This window comes from Poeciliopsis prolifica, unplaced genomic scaffold, assembly GCF_027474105.1.
Source record: "Poeciliopsis prolifica strain line A6 unplaced genomic scaffold, Auburn_PproV2 SCAFFOLD006, whole genome shotgun sequence".
In the NCBI taxonomy this organism is placed as follows: Eukaryota; Metazoa; Chordata; class Actinopteri; order Cyprinodontiformes; family Poeciliidae; genus Poeciliopsis; species Poeciliopsis prolifica.
The window spans coordinates 9,160,590-9,175,760 of record NW_026562381.1 but is presented as its reverse complement, the minus strand read 5'-3'; the positions used below and the strand labels follow the sequence as shown (position 1 = coordinate 9,175,760).

Genomic DNA, 15,171 nt, shown 5'->3' with positions numbered 1-15,171 from the left:
CACAAACTCTGAACAGCTAATAGAGCACTGTTCTAACCATCATCCAAAAACAGAGTGGGTGTGGCCCAAATACAAACACACAAATATCCTCCTAAAGATTCCAGGAGCAACTTCTGAGATTTATACTGATCAGTTAAACTTTTACATTAAGTTAAAATTTTTACATTAAGTTTCATCCAAAAATTAATGCAAAACATGTCCTTAAAAGGTTTTGCATGAAGACAGAATGGCCTTAATTCTTAAGACCATTCTGTCTGTGCAGAACGTCTACATTTTTACTGCAATTATACAGATTTCTTAATTTTTGAGGGCACCTTTTCTTAATTATTATTAGTGTAGTTCAATTATAAATTCAGAAAGGGTTCTCACAACAATAAAAACAATCTGTAGAATTGTAACAAAAATGTCTAATTAAATATTTGGTATCTTAAAAAAATCATCATGGAAAAAACAGTGCTCAAATAGAAATTTGAGCAATGGAAATTGACCTTCTGTTGACCCCGTGTAGAGCAAGAGCAGATGTGTAAATACGATGCCATTTAAATTAAACAAAAATCCACATGCCCAACACCGACATCTGCATGATAGTTTTGTGACAATCACATAAAGCAATTATTTTATTCTTTCTTTGTTTTTCAGAACTATGCAATTCATTGAAGCTATACATTTCAAAGCCTGTGCACGTCTTCTATTAGATTATGTAACCTGTGTTGGAAGTGCTACACAGAATCTCTGCAGGCCAAGTTATTTTTCAATCAATTACATAATCAGATTGCAAAACAGAGTTGCTGATCGAGCAGGTCCTTGATAAAAACAGTCAGGGGCGCCCCCTAGTGGACAAAAGTGAGTCAAACAGTGTGGTTTCTGCACCAGCGTTGATGTCATATTACTGTTCATTTTTTGACAACCTATTGAGAAACAGTAACGCTCTGGGATCATCATACTATTTTGCTGAATAGAATATAAGACATACACTTAAATTAAAATAGATATTTTTTCTATTGTACATAGACTCATATATAAACACATTCAGATTCATTTAAACATTCCTTTAGCTACACACTGTCCATAGTTACCAGAAAGGTTCTGGCATAATTCTGGAAATGCATCTAACCACATTTTATCGGTGATGCCAAAACTCAGTAAAATTGGTTTGGCCCCTGACATAGAGACTTATTTTAATCATAGTTCATACAGCAGTAAGATTAAGGTCAGTAATTTGGAAAGACCTAAAATGAAAACTTTCAAAATTTAGTTTGGCATCATTTAGAACAAACAAAAAAAACTACAACCATCTGCCCCGAAATGTTGATTAGATGAAAGGAAATCAGTTGTAATTTTCAGAAGCAACCTTGAGATAAACAAGTCTCAAACTGGAAGATGCTGGAAAAAAGATACTGTCCACAAGTTGTGCACTAAGTTGTCTGAGGGAGCGCTTAACAATAAAGAAAGAAGCCAAACCTGTAGAGCATGGCTAAAAATTATAGCTGAATGTATTGACAAACCAATGGTTTCGGAAGAGAAATATTCTATTCTATAAGAAGCAGGTTTGGTTTGGATGAGTACATTTATTATCAAACTCATAGAAGAATCATTCTAAGGATATCTTTTCTTTATTTCAAGTTTGTTGTAAAATTGTTATGTTTAAATGTTAGATTCATGCCAAGAAATCAAATAATGTAAGTAGAGAATATACAGTAAGAGGTACGCCATTTGTTAATAGCCAAAGAGACCTGTGTGGTAGCTCTGCTGCCTGTAGAAAGACAGAAAAGGTAGGTGATAACCTAACTCTTGCTTCAAACATTGCTTTTGTAAGTTGAATAAGCAAAATTTTAAAAATGCATCATTAAAAAACCCACAAAACAAATCAATATGCCATTGTAGTAGATAATGAAACACTGTTTATGGAACTTCATCATAGACAAAAAACTACCTATATAAACCTGTGTTCATGTGCACTTTATTTTATTACAGTTTTGCGGTCATATAAAGCATTGCAGCTAGCTACAGTGGTGCTTCAGAGTGGCATTAGAATACATTATCATGAAAAAAGTAAAGTAACTTACAATACAGTTGTTTACAGTAAAATATTACTGTTTCTGTATGTACATAATATGATAAACACTTAAACATCGTTATTGGTTCAGTTCAAATGTGAAAAAAAGTTCAGGGAAAACTTGAACAAGACATATTTAAGTCTTTAACTCTTTAAAATGCATAAACTAAGGCTTTGACCTTAACAGTCTTCAGACCTACAAAATGTTGCTTTGACATTTGTGAGTTTGCAAAGCAGTTTTTCCCCCTTTTTGTACTTTTAATTTTTCATTCAGAAGAAGTAATAAGTTTAATTTGACTCTTTAACATACTCTCTATGGTATGAAATAATCTGAAATTAGATTGTTTTGCCAGAAATCAAACTTTTTATTTCAAAGACAAATTGAGTCTGATTGTAAATTCTATTAGAGCTAATTCAAAGCACTAGAAAAATTTATTTTTTCAGTCTACATTTATTTTAAGCGCATGCAAAACCCGCCATTTTTAAGATAAAATGGCAAAAGCTGACTAAGTTATTCTACTACAGAGAGCTGTGTGAAATAATCATCTGCGTCTGCTTTTATGGAAGCTTTTATTATGGCATGTCTTCAGTTTTTTGTTTGTGCCAAACTCGGAAAAAGTAACCAGCATGCATAAAAGTTTATATTGTGTCTACATCAACAAGGCAGTAGTATCAGCAGTGAGACAATCTGGATCATTTTGAGTCCAAATTCATGGAGAGTTTCTCCAGAATAATACCTCCTATCTGAATGAAAGAATCTTTGCAAACTTTGCTAATCTCCAAAACAACACTGGCTCAGTTGTTACTTGTGCCTTGAGCGTACTTGAAGCAGTGTGGGCGTCTGCTCCATGATCCGCAGTAACAGATTATCAATGTAGTCCTCCAGGTCTCGAACCTGCGCCTTCACTTTCTTCAGCTCTGCCTCAACCCTCTGCAGCTGCGCCCCCTGCTGGTCAGATGCTGCCTGCTGCTTCTCCATGTCCATCTCCTGCTGCAGTAGCAGGGAGATCAGTTCCATGTTGGTAAGATGTTGATATTGAGCCAATCTGTCTGCGGTAACCTCCTGCAGAGAGAGCAGATTTGTGTAATTATGTTTACTTGCCAACTTTTTGCCTTTTATTCTAAGCAAAATCCAAACTATCAAAGATTTTCTTCTGTAAACCCCTCCGTTCCGTAAATGACACATTTTTCTGTCTTTTTATAATCTCTTATTTCACAACATCTAAAAAAGGTCAGCAGAGTCCAAGATGAAACTCTTTGATTTAATCTACTGTCAGCTTTATCTGAGCATTACTTGGTCTAAACTCAGGATCTGTGTCTCCATCCAAGTTGTTTTGAAAGGTTTTATAAATAATCATTCTCATTGTTTATTTATTATCTACTCTGAGTAGTTTGAAGATGTGCTCTCTGTTCATTCAAGTCAATGACCAAAAACTAAAAGCCATGCTGTCTCAACTTTGTTTACGTTAACACAAAGTTGGTTCAATATTTTTGATCACAAAAAAGAAGCTCTGAAATCAGAACTCAAATGTTTCTTTAAAAATCTGAAAGACTTTAGAAGTGTTGTATGAAAGACTTAGAACAAATTGATCTTTTTATCTGTACCGGACTCTTCTCAGGTTCAGGTGTGGCCTGATGGGTGGATCGTCCTGGATTTATGGTAGATTTTAGCTTCTCAAGAACTGAGCGACCCTCTTTCTTCTCAGGCTGGCTGGATGTCAATGGTTTCACTGGATGAGACCTGAAAAGGGAAGAACTTTGGACTAGCATTCTAGCATGCTGCAAAGCTTACAATAATCCAAAATGCATTTTGAATGACTCAGTTTTGCAAATCAAACTTGAGGACAGAGAATGTTTTAATAAGTACATATCGAGAAAAAGCAGAATACATAAAGGCCATCGGTAAATAAAGCACTAGTCTTTATGAAAGAATTGATGTCAAAAATGGGAAAAATTATATACAGTTCTTCCATTTAGTCAATAATGAGTAATTGTTTACAAAACTAAATATTAAATTGGAACATATAGACATACAGAAAAAGTTGACCAGAAGTCACTATATTTTTAGCTTGTATGTATATGATATCCTTTCACTGTGAAGTCGTTGTCTTTTCCATTTTCACTGGCTGGAACTGAGCCTTAAGATAAGAAGAGGAAGTCAAGTCCTCAAGGATTAAATAAATTAGCTATGGAGAAGAATCAGCTGTCTGGTATCACCTTGCTTTAAACAAATGTGCATCAAGAAAAAAAAACAGCAATCGCCAGCTAGTTAGAAACTCAAGCATCAGATGATCTACCAATTTGTGAAAGCACATGATTAACCACTATCAGGCTGCACTGACAACTTCTCTTTTCAGTGTGGAACTTTTTCCTGAGGGAAAAACTCAAAGTTATTGTTTTTCAGTATTAGGAAGCGTTAAGATATAAAAAAGTTGTAAAAAGAAAATTGTTTTCAACAGATGCCAAAACACATTTGTCTGGGGGAAAGAAAAAAAAGAAGCATTGGTTTTTGTAACGAAAGCAGTGCTAACAACTCTCATAGCTAATAATGAATTATAAATTTTATATATACAATATTATTCATTTAAATCCTCCATCTAGTAGCCCAAACATTTACCCTGAATTGTATCATTCTTATTAATTTGTACATATTAGTGTCCATTTCTTTCTTTTGTATGTAGAGCAAGCTTGAATCTGCAATGGCAGTTGTTCTACTATGGTGTCATTAGTCTTTTAGGAAACACTCATTTATTCTCAATAGTAGCTACTAGCTAGCAAAAGTAGCAGCAAAACAAGCAAAATTAATGCAGTGCAATGTTTTAAGCAAGCAACAGAACATCTTTTAGCCAAAAAAAAAGAAAAATCAAAGCATGAGATGATTTACATAAATGTAAAGCAAAAAAACAGAAGCAATGCAACTGCTCCCATCCAATCAAATTGGATGTGAACGCAAATCTCAACATGAAAGTGATCAAAATCAAACAATCCATCACAGCAGAAAACCATGTTAACAGCAATTTAAGCAAAAAAAGACATCCCATTTTCATGTTTTGCTGTCTAGATCTTAAAAAAGGTCATGTCCTAGTGTGAGGAGTCTCACCTGCTCTCCTGAAGGGGCAGGCTGCCAGCAGGCTGTGTCTCCTCAGGTAAAAGTGAGTGCCGTGCATCAGTCAGGGGCGGGTCAGTGGTGCAGGTGGCAAACAGCGAGGGGGTGGAGGAGCCCAAAGCCAGCGAAGTGCCGACTTTAGCAATAGGCCCTGTGCTTGAGGCTTGTGTGGGGGAGCAACAGACCAGGGGGTCAGCTGATAGGGGAAGTGTAGAAGGGATGGAGGGAGAACAGGGTTCATGTTCTTGCAAAGATTTCCTAATCTTTGTATTGGAAGGGGTTCTGCAGTATGGTGCAACTTTTGCATGAAGATCTTCAAAGCTGATTGGAGTCGTTTTTTCTTTATCCAATGAGGGAGTGTTAGACATAAATTGGTGTGTTTTGTCACTGACAGAGATCAATTTAGACTTATTGGGGTGTTCAAGAACTTGCAAGGAAGATAGCACTGATTTAGTTGGTTGATAAGACAGTGGTCCTTCACTGACTTCTGAAATGTTCTGGACAAGGGATAGAAATTGCACAAACTCCCTGTCTCCATATTTGCTTTGGCTGCTTGGGCTGTCACTGCTGTTCTGTCTAGAAACTCCTTTTGGTCTGATTCGTGCACTAACAACTCCTGAAAATGAATCGGTCTGCTTAGGTTTGTCCAAGTTGTCTTCTGAGTTCCCATTATCATCACAGTCTTTCTTTATTTTTTCAGAGTCGTCATCACACCTTATTTGTTCACTTCTAAGTTCAGCTTCAACATCCGGTGAGTTAGATGCAGGATTTTGTTGCAATGGAACAACAATCACTTGGCTCTTTGACACACAGGGATCACACAATGTTTCATTTGCTAGTTTGCACAGACAGTCATGGCTGTTGTCTTGGCAAACAGGTGGTACTTTGCAAAGTTTCTTAGAAGATGCAATTACTTCAAAAGAAGAGTTCAAAGTGGTTATGTAGGTGTCCTTTAATGTGAATGTGTCCCCAGAAGTGGTCTCCTTCTGGTAAATGTCTAATTGTGAACCTTGGGGTAGAAAGGTCTCTTCTAGATTGCTTTTGCAATTATTGGCTGCTTCAGATTGAGAAGATCCATCTGAGTCAATGAAACCAAAATCTGAAGTGTTCACATTCATGTTAAGGTCTCCGAGTGTTAGTGAAAAAGATATGTTATTGTTGAGGCATGTGGATTCACACGGGTTAAGTTCTTCTGTCTCTTCTGTTGTAGTATATGATGTATTTGGTACATCAGAGGGAACACTGGACAGTATGCTAAAATGGTCACTATCAGACCCTGAGTTCTTGAATGAGATTTTATCCCTTGTATTTTCTTCAGTGCTCATTGATAAATGATTACTGTTTAGTTTTTGTTGTCCATAATTCCCCCTGCACGCACGTCTGTACAAGTCTTGCTCAAACAATGTTCCACCCCAACAGTCAGCTACGTCTTCCAGAGGTTCATATTTGAACCTTTTGGGGTTCTCTTCGGATATAAGTCCAAATGAGGTGTTGTTTGTATATGGCTGTGTGTGGACGCCTACAGACTCTGACGTTCCACTGCTTGAACTTGTGTTGGGAGAAGGGATCTCTTTTTTGGATTCACCCTCCCTGCCACGCTGCAAAGATGCCACACCAGTCTGAGAGAGGAGATAGGCTTCTTTATGGACTGCTAGTTCCTGACCTCTGTGCAGCCAGCCATCTGAGAAAATTTCATTCACCGAAGTCCTTATAAGTCTCCTTGGAGGTAAAGGTGGAGGCTCGTCATTGCATCTTTGCGGTTCTTGTACGTAGTTACAGCTGATGTTTTCCACTGGAGAAAAGCTACGTTTACAAGATAAGGTTGGACTGGTTCTGGGCTGTTCTGGAGGAAGTCTACCTTTAGGGGAGTTGAGTCTACTACAAGCAAAGGCATCAAATGATTTTTCCCATTCTCCTGGATGCTCAGACATGGAGTAAGGAGGGGAGTGTATCGGGGAGCCAGGTGTGGTTCCTTTGGGCACTAAAGCAGGCAGTGATACCTGCTTAGAAACTGGCCGGGGACGCTCACGTTTTATTGAAACCCTATTTTTACTGCTGACTTCAGGATTAGTGCCTGCTGGCAGAGTGGTGTAATGAAAAGGGGGTGAGTCTGGTAAGGAGCACGGTGCAACAGAAGGCAACTTCTCTAACTCTTCTGCGACAAGCTCCTCAAAAAAGGGGTTGCGCTGCATACATGGCAGAAAAGGGTTGGAAGGGGAGATAGGGTTTGAGGAAGGAGAAGAGGAAGGAGTGAAGAGGTTGATGTGACTGTGATTGTCAGGTGAAACGTGACCAGAGGGAGAAGCAGAAGGAGAGGAGCATGGAGGAGGTACTGGGGAGCAAGGAGAGAGGGAAGGGGGTACATCTGAGCTGCTTTCTACCATAGTAGAAACTTCCAGCCTGTAGAGGAAAATAGGGCACAATATTCCTCTTAGTTAATGATGTGCCAGGTTACCAGCTGGGAAAAATCAGTTTACAAAAACAGAATACTAGCTCATTAACTAGGATAAACCTCCTCAGCTAAGTTCAGTTTGAAGATATCAGATCATAAAAGCAGAATTGTGGAAACATAAATACAAAAAAGCAAAGCCCATTTGCAAAATAATCAAGCAAAGAAAGAAATAAGTGATGTACAGTAGCAATTCAAGCTCCACTACACTTGCAGGTACAGTGTTAGTGAGTGCTGGGTGAGCAACTGTGTGCATGTGATGCAGTTTGGAGAGAAAAACACACTGAAAAAAAATTGGCAATGCTGAAGTGCCAAGTATGAAAATACGGATAGTGATGATGATACCATGTGATTCTAAAAGTGCCAAAAATAAGTAATTATGTTTTTAAATGAGCAGATAGCAGAACAAATACTTGATTTGGACACTCATTTTATTCAGTATGCCCCAAATGGAAACCAAATATGTTCATAACTGTGGAAAACCTATGATGATTTCTGACTCACCTTGGCTTGTTCTGGGAGTCTCCGGAGCCAAACCAGCCTCTGAGCCTTCCCTCCGACGAAGCACCAGCCTGGTTTAGGTCTGACTTAGTAGGCAGAGAATCACTCCTCCCTGTAGAGAACAACGTTTTTCTCAGTTTCCTTCCTTTTTCAGGTGAACAACCTGCTGATACAATTGGCATTGCTGCCTGAACAGGCGATCTGCAGTCTGAGCCTCTTGAGCTAATGCTTCTTTCTCTTCCTCCTTTTCCTCTTTCTTCAGCTTATCAAAGGACCAGCGCCGTCCCTCGGTAAAGGAACTTTTCTCCTCTCCTCTTTTTGTGAGATTCTGCAGAGACCGAGACAGTGGTGAACATTTCTCCAGCAGAACCAGTTTGGACGGGAGTGCTCCAGGGCTTTTTGGAGTCAATGGCTCTGAATCGTAGACATGGCTTCCATTTATGCAGAGAGACGACTTGGACTGAGTCATGGTCTGACCCTTGAGAGACTCCACTGCAACATTTGATCGAGGGAAGGCTGTGGTGATCTTACTAGCTTCATCGCTGAAGGCTCGCTTGTGCGTAAGAATCTTGGTGGTGTGCTGGGTGGTGAGCACTGTCAGAAAGGAAATAAGAAGAGATATAATCACTTTTTAAATTGTAAAATATGAAGGATTATGTTAACAGCAGCTAAAAGAAGTTTACTCATGGAGTTTCCATGCAGGTCTTCTTCTCTCTTGCAGGGAAAGTTGTGCACATTTGACCTTTTCTCTACTTAGGATCCTTTTCCTGGTTATCCCAAAGTTTCTTTACCAAACCTTAAGGTGTCATCTAGATGTAGTGTTAAAAGTACTAGGTCTTTCCATTAAAAAAATAAAAAATTGTGGTGTTTTGGATATATGTGTAGCCAGCACCGAGGCATGCAGACTGCTCCGACAGGCACTTCTGAAAGAATGGATCACTTTGAACAATTCACTGAATTGAATGAGCTACCATGAAAGAATCCCACCTGCCACCTTTAATAAAATACATTTTATATTAATTGAGCAGACTTTGCCTTCAAATCCCACATCAGTGTCTGCCCTCACAAACATACTTCTGAAATAATTGTAATAAGCTCTGATAAATTCACGCCTCGCTTCCTTTGAAACTGACACAGGTGCGAATGGAAGAGGAACATCTTATTACATCCTATGCTATGGGTTGGGATTTAAATGTCTGTTAAATTCATAAAGGCAAGTGACCCTAGTATTGATAATATAGCATAATCTGACTTTTTTAACTACCTAAATAATACAGCATAATCTGACTTTTTTTAATTACCTAGACAACCATAAACTTAGAAAAATCATTTTCTGTGTGCCTGCTAATATATCTCAAAATATCTGTTTCAGAAATTGAGAAAGCTTCTTGATTCTTAATTTTTGCAAACTCATATGACTAATTCATTAATGAACATTAATGTTGAGTGCAGAAGCTTACTCAGGCTACAGTTGTGTTGCTTTTTTACAGAAATGGAGCTTTGTTGGGTTTAGTTTCTTTGCTTTAGGCATGGAAACATAACCAACAGTCCAAAATAACATGTTTCCAAAAGCAATTACCAAGGAATGTATTTACTTTTCAAAAACAGGGAAACTGTTGAAGTCCTTGTAGCAACCAATGGACATGAAGAGACAACATTCAAAGCAAAAACAGAAGCCTTATCCTGCAGTACAATGAGTACAATTTACATTTGTCTATTTTCTTTGAAATGTATTTATGTGATCAGGTTCACCATAACTTTTCAAACTTTAAAGATTCTTCTGTATGAATGAGATTGACATCTCTATACATTCATATATATCTACCACATAAATAAGATCTAAATAAATGTATTTTATTTAACATTATTGTACAATTTTTTATCATTTTGTTGCTGTTGAGACTAACATTTATTTGAGAGGCAGCAAACATCTGCAGTTTAACTAAAAACATTGATTAATTTAATAATTCTGCAAATAATTTCAGACCAACCTTTTTTCGCTAGGTCTGTTTCTCCATAGTGTGCATCAATTCTCACTTTGCTTGTGTAAATGGGGGAGCTTGGAGGGTCTGACAGCAGATCCAGGCTGGGCGGAGGGCCAAGGTTGTCACTGGCCATGGAAGACAAGCTGCTCTCTGAGGCCAGAGATGAGCACGACCTCGTGTCAGATGACTTTCGCAGTCTTCCCTTGAAGAAATCTTTCATCTTGCTCCTCTTCTCCTCTGTTATCTCCACCTCTTTTGACTCCACCACAACCCCTCCATCCTTTCCAAATGGTTGCCCCAGGGACCCTGACAATGCAGCGTAGCGGCCCGGCACAATGGCTGAGGAAGACTCCACATCACCCCTTTTCCTCCCAGTGACACGATCCTTGAGCTTGCCGAATGCAGACCGGGGCTTGTCCTTCATGGTGAGGTCGAACATGCTGGCTGTCATGTTGTTGCGGGTGAACTGGACCGTCACCTGAAGTTCACCACGTTCCTTTTCTTTTCTACCTGCCTTGGAGTTCAGCTTGAACCATCTACAGAAAAAAAAAGATAATGTCCAATGCATCTTTGTTTTAAAGGGGTATTATTCTGTATTTTCCAAGCATATAGCATCATTTCACAGCACAATCAAGTAACTATGTTACCTTAAGTTGTCATAAAACAGCTGAACATATCACTAACAACTTAAAAGAAGTGAGACTTTGTAATTTGACCACTTTTAAATTGACCTCTGTCTCTTTAAAAGGCTTCTACTCTTTCCAACCCTCCACCTTCAGCAGGTCATAACAATGCTCCACAATTATCACAGCTGCAGCAGTTTTCTAACTGCTGCAGCTACTAGTCTGAGGAGTTTTGTGGGGAATGCGTGAGGTTATGGTTGCTCAGTGGGGTGGGAGCTCAACTTGAGTCTGCAGCTCCGAGGAGGAGCTTTGGGTAAATAGGTTTTGTATGAGCAAGCTTTTAGACACCCCTAAATGACTCTCGGTAATTCCTCAAAGATGTAAGATAAAAAACAATACTCCAGGTATGTTTTTGATGAGGGAATAAAATTATAATATAAAGCTCAAGAAAGTAGACTTTACATAATGCTGCCCTTTGAGAGCTTAAATAAGAACTTATACAATAAAAATTATAGTTAGGTCTCTGAGTAAAAGAGAAACTTTTAGTTAAAGGTCAGCGGTGTCTGTTTTAGTTCTACATTTGGCAAAATTATTTGAAGGCCTCACAGCTACAAATGGAAACTCATATTCTTCAAAGTGCACAAAAAAGGTCAGCTGAAAAAAAGCATTAACAGATAAACTGGGTCAACCAATGAATTCAGTCCACGCTCTGTTCCTCCCTCTCAGGTCCACTGAGCGGACCCCAGAAAATGCTACATAGCCAGAACGAACAGCAGGAATTCAGTGAGCATAGAGGGAGCAGGATCCTCAATTAAAGCCAGATGTTTCTGTTTCACTCTATTGCAGTGTTTCAAATAACAGAAAGGCCAGTTACGTCACCTGTTGTTGTATTAAACACGGGTCATTCATTCACAGTTAATCATTTAGACTGATGACAATCAAAAATTGATATTATTTATACTGACATTCCATTGAAAGTGATCATTTTCATGCTACCTGAAAATGACACTTTACTTTTCTTCATTGAATGTAAACGATGAAGACATCACAGAAGACCTGCATGATAGGAAAAAAGGTTTCTTGACCCAGAAAAGTGGATTCTTACTTCTGCCTAACTGTACCTCTTGACTTGTGAGCCAAAAAGGTAACGAGTGAAGACATGAGTTTGGAGGGAAAATGACCACTAATGGTGTTTTGATTGAACTAGAGAGTCAGGCACATTTAACACTCTGCAAAAACCATTATAAAAAAACGATGTTGAATCTTTCCAAGACTTGACAGCCAGTAAGTAATCTAAAGCAGAACTCCAATAAAAAGAAACTGACCGTATCCACAAGCTCTTATACAACCTGTCAGTTGGGTAGTGTTCGTCATCAATTTTCCAGAAATACTTTTATTTTTTTCATTCTGTGTTTTTATAGGTAATAAATAGATTCAAAGAGGAAGAAAAGCATTGTCAATATTTTTTTTCTTTTTTAAAAGAAAAATAGAAAATTGAGCCACATGTTTGTTTTCATACCCCTTTACCTTGATACCCTTTAATAAAATCCAATGTAACCAGAACTAGTTTATTAAAAGACCAAGAAAAACAGCTGTTATGGAGTATGTAGAAGGGTTAGTTTATGAACAATATCACACTCTTTGACATTTCACAAAGCACTGTTTAATCCTTTCTACATAAACAGAAATATTTTTGGCACAGTTGTAAACATATCAATACATGACTGTCGGCCTAAACTAAAACAGCCAGGAACCGTTGACAGTATAAATGTTAGTTATACACCTCACAATTATAGTTTCAATGGATGAGTGAAGCAGGAAAGGTATTTTTTTAAATAAAGTTACATTAGCAGTCTAACACAAAGTGTTAAACTGTTTAATCGGCAAGGCAGTGTTCAGGTCATGAGAGATCAAACCATCACCAGAGTAAAATATGTAGGTGGTGGAATCAAAGTTGAACATGGAAGGACAATAAGAAAACATGATGGAGGCTGCAAAGCCTTGAGGCTCACCTTTTATTAAGACTGTAAACTCGTTCATTTGCAGGAAATATTAGTTTTTATGTCCTAATCTTCAGCAGAGGCTCAGTTCAATCACAGGGCTTGAAGGCCATTTAATGCAATATGTTCTCTAAAGCCATTTGATTCTCACATTATCAGCTTTTAAAATCTATCCCCAACAACTAACTGTATTTTTCTGTCACAGCCTTGGCCTAGTTATATAACAACATCATAAGAAAGTTAGATGTGTTTAAATCTCAGCAGCCACATGCATAATGATTAACATTTTATGTGATGGCTATTAATAGAAAATTACAGACACAATGGCTGCTGTTGTCAGACATGTTTTCTCTGAAAGATTGTAGGGAAATCTTGTACAATTCCTTCATGGTCACGATGAAGACTTGTGCAACAGTGAAAAGTGCAACTCATCTTGTTTACTTGCGGTGCATTATGGGAACCTCTGCTACATCAGTCCATAGGTCAGGTCTTTCTGAGGATGTTGCTTCTGCAGCTTGCATCCCTGACCTCTCTGCAGAACAGTTCTGGTTCCTTCTTAAACTAACTCATTGAGGACAATCGGTCAGCTCAGCTGATGCACATGACTGATCACCACAAACTAAAAATACCAGAGTCTTCCTCGACAATAATAATTAAAAAAAAACTAAAAGTGGGAGGATAGTAAACGAAAATGTGAACTTACTCATCTCTGGGACACATTCCGTCCTGGAATATCTTATCCAGGGGGATGATAGTCTGACCCAGAAACACGTCCAGCCCGATGAGGACCCGGTGCATGACGGTGAGGACCAGGTCTCCGCTGCCCGGGGGGAACGCGCTGCGGCCGCCCTCCTCCAGGATCCCGGGCAGCAGCTCGAAGCAGCACTCCTCGTTCCACACGGGCACCTCCGCCTTCTCCACCAGCCCGGTGGTGTACTTCTCCTTCCCCACCTGGATGATGGTGTAGAGGTAGCGGCTGCCGTGCTTGCCCTTGGTTCGCAGCCCCCTGGCGCGGAGCACGGTGACATTAACATGAGTCGGAACCCACCGCTGATCATCGTCCAGATCTATCAAGGACATCATCTTGTACCGCTGATCCCCCCTTCACTCCACACACGCAGTTTCACTCACTGATGTGTCTGATCAGCTGATCGAGAGGTCATACCCCCCTCTTTTTTTATTAGTGCTGCGCAAAAATAATACCGCTGCAGGGGGTTGGGGGGGGGAAATCACCCAAAATTCCGACGAGCCTCAGTTTTCAGTCTTCAGTTTCAGCCGCTTCTTGCTGCTTGAACTCAAGTCAATGCAAATCACGTTTAGTGGAGCAGAAATCATCTGGTCCCGTTCATGTCGCATCATCAACGAGTTGACGGTCCGGAATCCGCTCATTGTGTGTCCACGGCCCGCCCTCCTCCACCACAGCAGGCCCGCATAGAGAGGAGAGAGATGCCGCAGAATTAAAGAGAAACACCCAAAGCTGCGTCTGATCCAGAGAGACACAGAAAAGCTGCGTGAAGGTTCAAAGAAAGCAGCCTGTCTGCGTGGAGTTTGGATAGGCAATAAGTGCAATATTCAAATTAATAACTGTTCAATTCATTTCTTGCAAAGTATTGTTGGTTTTCCGGTATAAATATGTTAGAATACTTCAAAAAAAGACAAGACTGGCTGTAAGTAAATGTTCAGCAAGACATTTGAGCTTGTTTCAAGTATATAATTCCTTAATATTGTCATAAGCTGCCAATTGAACAAATACTTTTTCAGCAACTTAAAACAATCTTGTATATCTTGCTGAAGGACATCATCTTGTAAGTTAGTTTTGTCTTGTTTCAAGTAAGACGTCAGTTCTAGAAACTCAACCTACAATATCTGGAAAGATTTTGTGTTTTTGCACAAAATCTTACCAAGAACATGACAGCAATGTTTATGATTAAATGTCATTATTGTCTTGCAGCAAGAAGGTCGTTGGTTCAAATCCCTGTCATATTTCCCTCTTTATATGTTTCATAAAGCTTCAATAACATCACTGTGAGGTAAATTGGTTACATCGGCAATGAATGGATGCAAAAATGTCTCTCAAAAGTTTCATGGTTTTGAAAAGCAAATAAAATAAATACCTGAACAACAAGCAAAGCTATTAGTGGGAAATGCACACGCTTAGAGTAAGACTATTTTGAGGAAAGCTCTGATTTATTTTCAGCATTCAGCCTTTTGGAGTTCATAGCTAACTGCATTTATGCAGGAGCATAAATATCACCGTGTTCACCTGGACAACAGACTGAGCTGCACTGTACAGTGAAACCATGTAAAAGACACAGCAAATTTTACTCTTAAAGGACAACTCACTGTTTGGAGCAAGACGCTGCAGACTTTTCACGAGTTTGTTGTGAAGAGAGCAATCATTCCGATAATCATCTGCACAGACGCCTTCATGACTATATGTTTACTAGAAAG

At 38.9% G+C, this 15,171-nt stretch overlaps 1 protein-coding gene across 1 annotated transcript; it reads right to left on the bottom strand.

Moving 5' to 3' along the window:
- Window positions 1-1,944: 1,944 nt before the first annotated feature.
- On the bottom strand, window positions 1,945-14,176 carry LOC129360468 (uncharacterized). The gene is given in 7 exon segments (XM_055030716.1): window positions 1,945-3,119; window positions 3,662-3,797; window positions 5,157-7,562; window positions 8,116-8,324; window positions 8,327-8,706; window positions 10,104-10,633; window positions 13,424-14,176. Coding segments are annotated over 7 exon segments (4,302 nt in total). The 5' UTR covers window positions 13,804-14,176; the 3' UTR covers window positions 1,945-2,858.
- Window positions 14,177-15,171: the final 995 nt, after the last annotated feature.